Genomic DNA, 13,661 nt, shown 5'->3' with positions numbered 1-13,661 from the left:
TTTCTTTGTAACTAGGCCAAACCTAAATTTCTTTTCATATTCATGTTTTTTGTTGATTGATTTGATTATGCCACTTGTGAGCCACGGGTTATTTTTTCTTTTATCAGTTACTTGTTTGGTAAGGAGGGGACAGTGAGTGTTGTAGAGGCTTAGAGTTTTGGAGAGAAAGAGGTTAGTTAATGAGTTTATATCCTGTGTATTATTAAATTCAGATTCCCAGTTAATATTGTGAAGTGCATTAGAAAGATTGCCTAAAGCTGATTCACTGTGTAGCCTGAATGAGAGTTTCTTGCTTTCTGGTGGTGCTGTGTCCATGTTTGCTATGAGGAAGGTAGGATAGTGGTCAGTTGTTGTCATAGATTACCCCAGATGTAAGGGGAGCTGTTATATTAGTCCATAAGTGATCCAGAGTAGTGGCAGATGTTTGAGTGACTCGGGTGGGCTTGGTGATTGTGGGGATTAGCATACAGGAGTGCATGCTGTTACGGAAATAGTCAACTTCAGGGTTGTTTTGAAAACCCAGGTCAATATTGAAATTACCTCCCAGAATGATGTGATTTTTGTTGAGATTGTTATTTATGATAAGATTCTTTACGTTATCTGAGAATGAAGCTATGTTGGTATTAGGAAATCTATAGATGGCACCAATAGTCAGAGAGAATTTAAGGGATTTACTGGAGAACTTGGCAAAGGTATATTCACAATAGTCGTCTCAATCACTGATGACACTATTGCAGATGAAGGTATGTTTGTAATATATTGCTGTGCCACTTCCTTTTTTATTAGGCCTGCAGTTATGCATGGCTTTATAACCAGCTAAATTGTAGAGTTGGGTATAAACTTTACTTAGCCAAGTTTCTGTTAAAATGATGAATGATAAATTAGTACCTAGTGCTGTGGGTAGTGCATTTATATCATCAAAATGTTTACCAAGTGACCTAACATTTTGGTTGTAAACTGATAAGCAGGTGCTATTTAGGAGTTTGTTTTTTGCAAGATTTGCTATGTAATACCTGCAATAATGATGATCAATGTGCTGATTTGTGTGGGTATGAGACAAGATTTCAATCAGGATCAATATCAATAAGCATATAGATACAATAATGTCATGATACAATAAGATATGCAATTACAGGAACAGTTAAATACTAAAACTGCTGTAAATAGAAAGTAATTGTAGCAAAACACAACAATAAACGTAGATACACAAAAAATAGAAATAATTAGAAGTAGAGCAAAGATTCCTGTAGATAGCCAGGAAAGATACAGTAGTTAGGTTAAGAGAGAAGAAAAAAACAGTAGACTGACAAGAATAATATATAGCAAAAAATAAAGAGACAAATAATAATCATTAAGTAAAGATAATCTTAAAAATCAATTATTTAATATAGCTTAGTTGTGAACCTTTAACCCTTAAACTGCGCATAGCGTATAAATACGCCCTGAGTAACATGTCCCGCAGTGCGCATGGTGTATATATACGCCATAGGGTGCCAGGCCCGATTCAAATGGCCCGCGGCTACACTGGGTTCACAGTAGCTTCCTCAGGGCTCTTGTAAACAGATGCCATTTAAAAAAAAATCGTGGGCAATATTCTTAGGTGTGAGAGGCACAGTACTGTTGGAGCAACCAAGGCCGGCGCACGCAGCATGAGCGAACAGCATTGCTGTTCAGCTTGTGACCACAGCATCGCCGAAAAATGTCAAAATAAATATATAATTGTTATAATTTAGCGATGACAATATTACAGATGACCCATGACTGCGATATAAATAACCAGGGTTGTGATAATAGCAGGATTGTTGTAATAATTAGCGCTGTGGGAGGAGTGATGCTGAGAGATGCAGGGAGACAGCATCGTTTACTGACTGTGTGGCTAGCTGTTATTGTTTGCATTCACCATACCAGGTCAGTGGTTCTCTATGGTGAACACAAATGTAGATACTTATATATAATGTGTGTATTAGTGTAATAACAGCAAAAGGATTATGCTGGGAGGAGCCATATGGGTGACGGAGGTGACATCGTCTGCACGATTTGTCTAGCTGTTTAGAGGGTGGCCACTATGCTCTTTGGGTGCACTACAAGCTTAGGTGTACATTTACGGTGCATAAAACATGTAGATATTTATATATAATATGTGTATATAGGGTAATAACACTGCAAACAGTATTGTTGGGGGAGAAAGTTTAGTGCGTGTGACCTTGAAAGAGTGAGGGAGCCGCCAGGCGCCATCTGTGTATAGTGACGACTCTTAGTGCCTGAACTAACTATATCAGCTTAGGTATACAGTTGTGGTGAACAAAATATTTACATACTTATATATAACGTCTGTATATAGTGTAATAACACCACAAATGGTATTGTTGGGGAAGAAAGTTTAGTGCGTGTGTTGAGGGAGTAGCAGCGAGTGGCTGGCTGGTGTGTGGCGGTAACTCTTCGTTGCTTTTCGACTCTCAATACCAACTTAGTGGTTCGTTATGGTGACCAAAACATGCAGATACTTATATATAACCTGAGTATAGAGTATAATAACTTATATATAACCTGAGTATAGAGTATAATAGCAGCAAAACTATTTGTTTATTGTTTTATAAACATAATAATTGAATCACTAATATGCACATCATACTTTTGAGTATAGCGATTATTCACCACTTTTATTATATAAATATATTACAATACACACTATTGAATAATATTACTACAAAAAACTAAGAAAAAATCAATCGGAGACATTGAAACAATTAGGTAATAATATCTTTGTGGCAACTCCCATCTGTCAGCGCAGGTGACGCTGACCGGGTCTGACGACTGCTCTGTCAACGCCCACTTTTTGCCAGACTTCCTCGGTCAATTGCGCCCAAAATATGTCACCTACAATTTTTTTTTTTTTTCCGTGCTCAGGGGACACAAATTAACATGTTTAGAAGACGAAATTTTTTTTTTTTTTTTTTTTTTTTTTTTCTTGCGCACAGGGGTGTAAATGTCCCCAGGACCCCTGAGCAGTGTAAGGGTTAATTAGTATGAACTTAAGAAAAAATAGAAAAAAAAATGAGCTCGTTAATTAATTACAATAAATGGTGTATAAATCAAATTACAATTAAATTTAAAAATTATAAGCAAAAACAAAAATAACAGGGTAAGATTATATTTATGAGCAAGATTTTACTAAGACACTGAGGTAAATGCTTACATAAATACAAAGTCTGCAATAATTAGAGAATAATTATAGCAAAACACAACAATAAATACAAGTAAACAAAAGAATTGAAACAATTAGAAGTAGAATAAAGATCACTAGATAGCCATGAAGGATACACAAGTTTGGTGGAGAGAAGAAAAAAAAAAACAGTAGAGACTGTCAAGATGTGTGTATAGTGTGAGATAACAGTGTGAGGAGTAGGTTGGGAGCCGCCATTTTGGTGAGGGAGGAGCGTCGTCTGCACGACTTGGCATGTTGTTTACTAATGGCCACTATGGCCTTTGGGCACCATACCAGCTTATTTGTTCAGATATGGTGAATAAAACAGGTAGATACATATATATAATGTGTGTATATAGTGTAATAACACCACAAACAATATTGTTGGAGGACAAATATTAGTGCGCCTGGCCTTGAGGGCGGCCGCCGATCAGCTGACTGTGTGAGTAGCTACGTCTTATGGCCTTTACTCACCATACAAGCTTAGATGTACAGTTATGGTGAACAAAACATGTAAATACGTATATATAAAGTCTGTGTATAGTGAATAAATACAGAAAGAGTATTGTGGGAGGTGAATGTGGGTGAGTGAGGTGGTGTTGAAGGAGGGAGCGGCAGTGAGTGACTCGCTGGTGTTTGGCGGTCACTCCTCGTTGCTTTTTGACTCACAAGACCAACTTTGTAGTTCGTTATGGTGTACAAAACATGCAAATACTTATATATAACCTGTGTATATAGTATAACAACAGCAAAACTATTTGTTTATTGTTTTATGAACGTAATAATTGAATCACTAATATGCACACCATAATTTTGAGTACAGCGATGGTTCACACATTTTATAATATAAATATACCACAATTCACTGTATGGAATAATATTACTGCAAAAAAACTAAGAAAAAATCAATCAGAGACATTGAAATAATTATCAATTAGGTAATTATATATTTGTGGCAACTGCCGTCTGACAGCTCGGGCGGAGTAGACCTCGTCTGGCGAAGGCTCTGCCAACGCCCCTTTTTTGCCACACTTCCCTACCCTATTGCGGCTAAAATATGCTACCTACGATTTTTTTGTTATTTTTTCCGTGATCAGGGAACAAAAATGAACACTTCTATAAGACGAAAGAATTTTTTGGATTTTTTTTTTTGTTGCGCCTGTGGGTGTGAATTCAATTTGGGCCCCTAGCGGTTTGAGGGTTAACCTATAATTAGTATGAACTTAATTAAGGGAACAAAATGAGATCAATAATTAATTTCAATAAATGACATAAATCAGAACAATTAAATTTAAAATTTAAAAAAGAATAGGGTAAAATTAGATTTAAGAGTAAGATTTTACAATGATACTGAGGTAGATGCTTGCATAAGTGCATGGAGACTTGACTGATTACTGAGGAAATTATATGAATGAGAGAACATTAGGTAAATGGTAAGGCAGAGACAACACCTTGGACAAAGTTATATTAAGTTAGGTTAGACTCAGGCACTCAAAGAGTTATTTTAAGTATTGGCATTGGTCAGGTTCAAGTTTTCAGATATACCACAATCACTAAAGAAGGCCAGTAGTTGTTGGTCACACTTTATTTCATATCTTTTTCCTGCACTTTCCTTCTTTGCAATGATCGTTCCATTCCTAGTGTAGCACTGCTTGATAAGACCAGGGTTTTGTTTGCAAATTGTACGCAGCCTGAAGAGGAGGGATCCGCGCTGCTTTGCAAGGCACTCATTTATATAGAGGTTGGTTTTTTGCTTAGCAGCTGATTGTATGAGGTCAAACTTAACAGAGGGATTTGCAAGTTTGATGAGCATTCTCCTACTGCTACGGGAACTGTTTTTATCTATCCTGATAGCTGATTTGATATCAACATTGACTTTGATCTTTGAATTAATTAGGGTGTGGGCTATGTTACAACAATTCTCACCTTGTTGCTCATCAGGTAGATCAGTAGAGCTAATTATCAGGGAGTCATGAAGTTGTTGCTGCTCTAGGTCATCTTCAGAAGCCGCCTGGTGAATCTGAAGGAGATTTATTTGATTTTCCAGCTTTTAAAGGAGGTCACTTTGAGCTGAGTGGGTTTCCTAGGCTTGAATCTTTTGTATTTGATCCCTTGCGTCATTTGCAACAGTTTGTAAGTTGAGAATTCCTTGGTTGATGTTCATCGACGATTCAAGGAGGCGGTCTATGGCTTGTTGTTGTTGAGTGACTGTGGCCTGGAGGGCCGAAATAGCTTCAGATTGCAGGAGCACAAGGTTGTGCAGTTTCTGCAGCCATGGGTTACTCCTCAGAGGTTTGAAGTTTAGACAGGGAGCCATAGATTGAATGAATTCTAAAGCTTGAGATCAAGTTGAGTTGAAGGGGGAGAGTGAGGAGGGGGAGCGGATGCTGTGTTTACCAACATCTGCGAGGATTGCAGCGTTGCCAGCGTTCCATTCAGATCTCTAAGAGTTATGGATGAAGAGCGAGAGGCACCCCTACCATGCTTGTTGCTATGTTTGGGCATGTTTACGGCGATAGATTCTTGGTAGTGTTTCTAGAGGTAGATACTTGGAGAATTATAGTGGGGATAGGCGTATAGTGAACGCTTGGCAGAAGGGTCGTCGATAGGCAGGTGAAAATTAGTTAATTTTGGTTGATTACTGTTGAGGTTCGCTGTGAGTTATGGCATATTAAGTCTCCATGCACTTAACGCTTTGAAATTACTGACGGTCTTGGCCTCCACCACCTTCTCACCTAACTTGTTCCAACCGTCTACCACTCTGTTTGCGAAAGTGAATTTTCTTATATTTCTTCGGCATCTGTGTTTAGCTAGTTTAAATCTGTTACCTCTTGTTCTTAAAGTTCCAGGTCTCAGGAAATCTTCCCTATCAATTTTATCAATTCCTGTTACTATTTTGTATGTAGTGATCATATCACCTCTTTTTCTTCTGTCTTCTATTTTTGGCATATTTAATGCCTCTAACCTCTCCTCGTAGCTCTTGCCCTTCAGTTCTGGGAGCCACTTAGTAGCATGTCTTTGCACCTTTTCCAGTTTGTTGATGTGCTTCTTAGGGTATGGGCACCACACAACCGCTGCATATTCTAGCTTTGGCCTAACAAAAGTTGTGAACAATTTCTTTAGTATATCGCCATCCATGTATTTAAAACCAATTCTGAAGTTAGAAAGCGTGGCATAGGCTCCTCGCAAAATATTCTTTATGTGGTCCTCAGGTGATAGTTTTCTATCTAGAACCACCCCTAGATCTCTTTCTTAATCAGAATTCCTTAAAGATTTCTCACATAATATATAGGTTGTGTGAGGTCTATGTTCTTCTATTCCACATTCCATAACATGGCATTTATTAACATTAAATTCCATTTGCCAAGTGGTGCTCCATATACTTATTTTGTCCAGGTCATCTTGAAGGGCATGACAATCATCTAAGTTTCTTATCCATCCTATTATCTTAGAATCATCAGCAAACATGTTCATATAATTCTGTATACCAACTGGTAGATCATTTATGTAGACAATAAACATCACTGGTGCAAGAACTGAACCCTGTGCTACTCCACTTGTGACATTTCTCCAGACCGATACATTGCCTCTGATCACTGCCCTCATTTTTCTATTAGTCAGAAAATTTTTCATCCACGTTAGAAGCTTACCTGTCACCCCTCCAATATTTTCCAGTTTCCAGAACCTCTTATGTGGAACTCTGTCGAAAGCCTTTTTTAGGTCCAGATAGATGCATTCAACCCAACCATCTCTTTCCTGTAATATCTCTGTTGCTCGATCATAGAAACTGAGTAAATTCGATACACAGGATCTTCCAGATCGAAAACCATACTGTCTGTCTGATATTATATCATTTCTCTCCAGGTGTTCTACCCATTTAGGTTTAATTATTTTTTCCAATATTTTGACTATATCACTTGTCAATGATACCGGTCTATAATTAAGGGGGTCTTCCCTGCTTCCACTTTTGTAGATTTGAACTATGTTAGCCTTTTTCCACACATCAGCTACAACTCCTGTAAACAGGGATGCCTGAAAAATCAGTTGAAGTGGAATGCTGAGCTAAGGTGCACATTCTCTCAGAACCCATGGTGAAACTCCATCTGCACCAACTGCTTTGTTCTTATTTAGCTCCTTGAGCATTTTTTCCACTTTGTCTCTAGACACCTCTATGTGCTCTATGTTGTTCTCTGGAATTCTTAATGCATCTGGTTCCCTGAAGATTTAATTTTGTACAAATACACTTTGGAACTTTTTGTTTAATGTTTCACACATTTCTTTTTCATTTTCCGTGAATCTATTTCCCATTTTAAACCTCTGAATATTATCCTTCACCTGCAATTTGTTGTTTATGAATTTATAGAATAGACCTGTTTCTGTTTTACATTTGTCTGCAATCCCTTTTTCAAAATTTCTTTCTGCCTCTCTCCTCAGTGCCGTGTAGTTGTTTCTCGCATCTATGTATCGCTGGTATGTTTGGGGGTTTGGCCTCTTCCTGTATTGATTCCATTTTTGTGTCTTTTGGTCTCTGGCCCTCCCGCAATTTCTGTTGAACCAATCCTGTTTTCTAGTTCGGCATCTCTGTTTTAGTATAAGTTTTTTTGTGCTGTTATCATATATTTCACAAAACTTGACATTCATCTCATTCACTTCCTTGCCTAGCAACAAGTCTGTCCAATTATACTCACTAAAAAAAATTCTAAGGTTGCCATAATGTCCTCTCCCAAAGTCAGGTTTTTCAATTGCATCAACCTTCATATTTTCTTCCAGATTATAACGCATTGCATATTTTATTCCCAAAAAGACATGGTCACTTTTACCCAAGGGAGGAAGGTACTGAATGTCAAATATTTTCTCCTCCTTCTAGTATATAGCTATGCTCGTGCTAGGTATAGCTGTGCTTGTGCTGGGTATAGCTGTGCTCGTGCTGGATGTGGCTGTGCTTGTGCTGGGTAATTACCTAAGTGTAGTTACAGGATGAGAGCTATACTCATGGTGTCCCGTCTCCCCAGCACTCTTTGTCATATAACACTTTGATATTACTGATAGTTTTGGCTTCCACCACCTTCTCACCTAACTTGTTCCAACCGTCTACCACTCTGTTTACAAAAGTGAATTTTCTTATATTTCTCCCGCAGCTTTGTTTCGTGAGTTGAAATCTATGACCTCTTGTTCTTGAAGTTCCGGGTCTTAGGAATTCTTCTCTATCAATTTTATCCATTCCTGTTACTATTTTGTATGTAGTGATCATATTGCCTCTTTTTCTTCTATCTTCTAGTTTTTGCATATTTAATGCCTCTAACCTCTCCTCGTAGCTCTTGTCCTTCAGTTCTGGGAGCCAGTTAGTGGCATGTCGTTGCACCTTTTCCAGTTAGTTGATATGCTTCTTAAGATATGGGCACCATACAACCGTCGCATATTCCAGCTTTGGTCTAACAAAAGTCATGAACTTTTGTGTACGTTTGTGAACTTCTGTGGGTACGGCTGTGCTGGTTGATTTTCTGCTACTAGTTCTTGCAAAATATTGACTCATTTTTGGTACTAATAGGCTCTATTAGCAAGCCCTGAGACATCTTGTTGTAAAACAATACTTGCGTAGTCAAATAATGGTAACTTCCACGAATATTCTTCCACCAGCGGACAAACACATCACTCGCAGACAAAGCTAATGGCACTGGGTGCCAACTATATGAATGCAGACCAGGTCTATACACCCTTCAGTAGTCCAAGCCAGATCCAAGAACATAAATTTCTCTCAAATACTGGATTTACATCAAATCATATATTTTTGGGTTATAAATTTAGTTTATCAACATTATTACGATAATAAGAGCTATAAAAAATACTTATTTTAGAACTGATTTATTAATTTTATTATTTTGAAGCTATAGGTCACTGAACTGTTGTGACAAAATCGTACAAAACATGCATGGTGTTGGGTGCACACAGATTAGACGCATCCACTTGCGCTGGAGTTCTTGTGCCAATAACATGAATAATTTCTCAAAGAGCAAATGTCTATCACATTACAGAATACTTTTGGTCTTATTTAATTTAATTTGGATAATAAAGAGCTATTAAAACACTGGTTTTAGAAATTATTTATTAATCTGAAACTCAAAGCCATGGATCACTGAACTACAGTGACACCTTGGCTTACGAATGCCCCTATTTTTTAACTTTTTGGGTTAAGATCCGAATTTCTTCGGAAAATTTGGATCGGGTTACGAACTTTGCCTCAGGAAACGAATTTGTTGATACACATATGGCCGACCTAGTGCGTGGTGGCACAGCGATTGAGCCTCAGTTTACCAGTGCCTCCCGCCTAGTGACAATTGTGCCTGAATTCTTTGTAAAGAATTACAGCATTTTTGTATTTTTGACTATTTGAACATAAAATTTCTTATTATATATCTAGCCATGGGTCCCAAGAAAGTCAGTGGTAAGGTTCAAGCCAAGAAAACACATGTGAGAATGATCACAAGGAGCAGCAACAAGAGGCAGCTGAGGAAATGTCTTCAGGGAGGGGGGGGGGGGGGAAGGAGGCAGTAGAGAATGTCCCTTCCTCAATAATTAGGAAGTGGTGTAAGCTGTGGGAAGAAATTCAAACTTTTGTTGAAACGACTCACCCTGAGCAAGCTGTAGTACTGTAGGCCGTTGCATTAACCTTTTTAATGACAATGTGATGCCTCACTACAGAGAAGCGTTACAATGATGGGGAAAAACAATCCTCTATGGATTGTTTTATAGTGAGAAAATCAAGCAGTCAGTCACAAGCAGGTCATAGTGGTATGTCTGCAAAACGTAGGAGAGAGAGTACCCCCAGAAAAGTCATCACATCTTGATGTTATAATGGAAGAAGACTCCCCTTCCAAACATTAACATCTCTCCTCCTCCCTCCCTCCTCACCATATTCCATATGCCAACAAAAGTCATCAGTAAAGATAAGTAATAACTTGTACATACTTTAGTATTGAAAATTTGGGTGAATTATGTATAAAATTTACTTTGAAGTCAATTTTTTGGGGAGTCTAGAACGGATTAATTCAATTTCCATTATTTCTTATGGGAAAATTCGCTTCAGTTTATGAATTTTTGGCTTACAAACCAGTTCTGGGAACGGATTAAATTCGTAAGCTGAGGTACCACTGTATGACGACACAGACGAAAGTGAGTGAAACCTCACTGTAAAGTGAGGTTTACAGTACAGTATTCCCTTATCTGTCCACCCTTCACTCATCTTTATTCATCACAGAAAATGTATATAAGAAGATTTCAGCACATTACCTAGCTATTCAAGCTTCAGCCTTAAAATTAATCTGCAAAGATACATGTGCATTGAATCGGTGAACGAAAATCATGGAGACAGAGTCCTTCACTTGTGTTTACCATTCTGGCTGATGTTTGGTTCATATGATTCAATTGTTGTGTGGTCCACTTGTGTGACATAACTTGTCATATGAAGGAATTATTAATTGTAACCTGTGATAGAATGGGAAAGTTTTCCACCAGTCTGTGAACTCTGTCCCAACATCGTAAGTAAATCCACACATTTGCCCCCCCCCCCCCACTTCGGCGAAACATTATTCGTCAAAACGGGTGGGGAAATCTGGCCTGAAAAGTGTGCGACCTAGCCGGAGATTCATTGAATCGGGGTACGTTGAATCTAGGTTGTACTGTATGGTGCAATTGTTTCTGGAATCCTGTAGTTGTCTTCCCTGTATGGTGCAGACTGTTTCTGGTTTCCTGTAGTTGTCTTCCCTGAATGGTGCAGATTGTTCCTGGTCTCCTGTAGTTATCTTCCCAATATGGTGCAGACTGTTTCTGGTCTCCTGTAGTTGTCTTCCCTCTATGGTGCAGACTGTTTCTGGTCTCCTGTAGTTGCCTTCCCTCTATGGTGCAGACTGTTTCTGGTCTCCTGTAGTTGTCTTCCCAGTATGGTGCAGACTGTTTCTTGTCTCCTGTAGTTGTCTTCCCAGTATGGTGCAGACTGTTTCTGGTCTCCTGTAGTTGCTTTCCCTCTATGGTGCAGACTGTTTCTGGTCTCCTGTAGTTGTCTTCCCAGTATGGTGCAGACTGTTTCTGGTCTCCTGTAGTTGTCTTCCCAGTATGGTGCAGACTGTTTCTGGTCTCCTGTAGTTGCTTTCCCTCTATGGTGCAGACTGTTTCTGGTCTCCTGTAGTTGTCTTCCCAGTATGGTGCAGACTGTTTCTGGTCTCCTGTAGTTGTCTTTCCCTCTATGGTGCAAATTGTTTCTGGTGTCCTCTAGTTGACTTCTCAGTTAGGTGCAGATTGTTTCTGGTCTTCCACACAGCTGTGTTTTCTAGGGCCCAGACAAGCACAGGGAACATCACATATCTGTGTTTTCAAGGTCCCAGGCAGTCTCGAGGAACATCCCTCACCCGAGTTTTCTAGGGCCCAGGCAGGCACAAAGAACATCCCTCACCTGAGTTTTCTAGGGCCCAGTGTTACGAATTCAAGTTCACCATCAGAGCACGGAGCAGTGATGTCAACGTCATCTGTGAGTCCGGTCTCGAAACCCCCCACAATATGGACGACGCCATCTAGTGATGACAGGAATATACCGGCAAGAGATGCTAGATTCCTGTCCTAGTCGGCTTGTGAGGTAGCTGGTGCTGACCTCTGGTGAGGTGACGCTTAGACAATCAGCGCCATCTATTGAGCGAAAAGGTGTACGTTTGTGTCTAAGCCAGTAAGTGATATGTCCTAGTGGTCCCATGTAGTGTCCCAGTGTACTGATGACGTGTCTGTATTCGCAGAGTCAACGTAGGGCTGCTGTGATGCAAGAACAGTCAGTCTACCCAGGGCAGCCAAGGTCTCAACACCTGTCTGCTTTAAGGAAGCAGTGAGCCGCCGCCAGAAGAGGACTGTGAAGTGTCCTACTGTCTGCCTGTGGAGTGGCAGTGACGGGATTCGCCGTACCCGGGGCTGGCTGGTAGAAGAGACAACTGACTAAGGTGCTGAAGAGGAGAGTAACCAGTGAGTTGCACGACGCTCCTGTCTAGGGCTCGCTACCCTAGTATCTGCAAGTGAAGTGGCCCAACAGCGAGGCTGATTGGTACCTGCCAGCAACAGGCTGGACTGTGGTTGTGGGCCTTCATGAAGAGGCACTTAGTGGAATTGTGGTTTGGCTGGCCCGTGACCAGGGTAGACTCATTGTTGTTTCCTGGTACCTGCAGAGAGTAGTTCCACAGATAAGGAAACACAGTACAAGACTGCATCGATTGAGCTTCGCCGAGTGTTTAGTGTCTTCATAGAGAGACACTGGTGTACATTTAGTGTAGTAATACTTCCTTTCAAGAGTTTTATATATATATGGTGACGGGAAAAATAATTATATATGGATAAAGTGATGAACTGTTGTATTTAATGTACCTTCCCCTTTTGTTTTACTTGCATTACTGAGCTCACCCCTTGAAAGTCACTACTAACTTGGGGCCAGATACCAGAACTTTTGTACCACCAGAAATGAACCCGGTTGCGACCCATTGCGGCCGTAACATAATTGGCAGCTCCAGCGGGATCCGACCTCTTGTCAAGTACGTTTGACAGGGGTGGTGATGTAGTGCAATCCCCTGTGAATGATTCCCCCGTGTGTTATTTTTAGAACGTTACATGTGCGGTGCTCGGTGCGATTAAGTGCAGTATTGGCGAATGCAGTGCTCGGTGTGTTAAGTGTTCAAGTGAAGCAGTGTGTCAAGTGCTCGTGCACCACTTAGGTGATAAAATGGCCGAAAGAGTGACCATTGAAGATCTGGACGATGTTCAGGAATTTCTGAACAAGGAGGACTGTCTTGTTAGATTGAAATATCTGGCAAAGCAAGAACTTGTGCTGGTGAGTGCCTATCTCGAGATCAAAATACGTGCGAGTGACTCCCGGGTTGAAATCTTATCGAAGGTTCAAAAGCACTTAATGGCAGGGGAGAAGCAGGAAAACGAGGCACAGAGTACAAAGGAAAGTGATGTGGTAGCTTCCACTGAACAGGAAGATAAAGGTAGTGACGGTGAAAGTGATGCGAGTGAACTAAATATAAGTTTTTCAACTGTCAAAATGCGTACTTTAGAAATAAATCGTGAGATAGAGTGGAAGAAGTTAGAAATAGAATGGGAAATGAAGGAAAAGGAAATAGCGAAGGAAATGGCTTTGAAAGAGAAGGAAATGGAAATGAAACGTTTAGAATTAGAGCGAGAAAGAGAAGAACGAGAAAGGCAAGAAAAGGAGAAGGAAAGAGAAGAAAAGGAGAAGGAAAGAGAAGAAAAGGAGAAGGAAAGACTACACGAGTTAGAAGTACTACGATTAGGTAGTCGGAGGGAAACAACGGAAGCGAGTAGTTTCGATCCGGTAAGAAATATAAAGATGGTCCCAAAATTCAACGAAAAGGAAGTTTCGACGTTCTTCGCTGCCTTCGAGAAGGTTGCTGCCTCTTTGGATTGG

The 13,661-nt window shown here is 39.9% G+C and overlaps 1 protein-coding gene across 1 annotated transcript in view; it reads right to left on the bottom strand.

Annotated features, from left to right (window-relative positions):
- Nucleotides 1–13,661, bottom strand: part of LOC123753225 (uncharacterized) — a 94,556-nt gene that overhangs the window by 30,602 nt on the left and 50,293 nt on the right. The window contains exon 4 of the mRNA XM_069336971.1: nt 5,132–5,225. Coding sequence (XP_069193072.1) covers nt 5,132–5,225 — 94 coding nt within the window. The remainder of the gene's footprint in view (nt 1–5,131; nt 5,226–13,661) is intronic.

This window comes from Procambarus clarkii, chromosome 37, assembly GCF_040958095.1.
Source record: "Procambarus clarkii isolate CNS0578487 chromosome 37, FALCON_Pclarkii_2.0, whole genome shotgun sequence".
Lineage (NCBI taxonomy): Eukaryota > Metazoa > Arthropoda > Malacostraca > Decapoda > Cambaridae > Procambarus > Procambarus clarkii.
The sequence above is the reverse complement of the archived record's forward strand: the minus strand, read 5'-3'. Positions and strand labels throughout refer to the sequence as shown.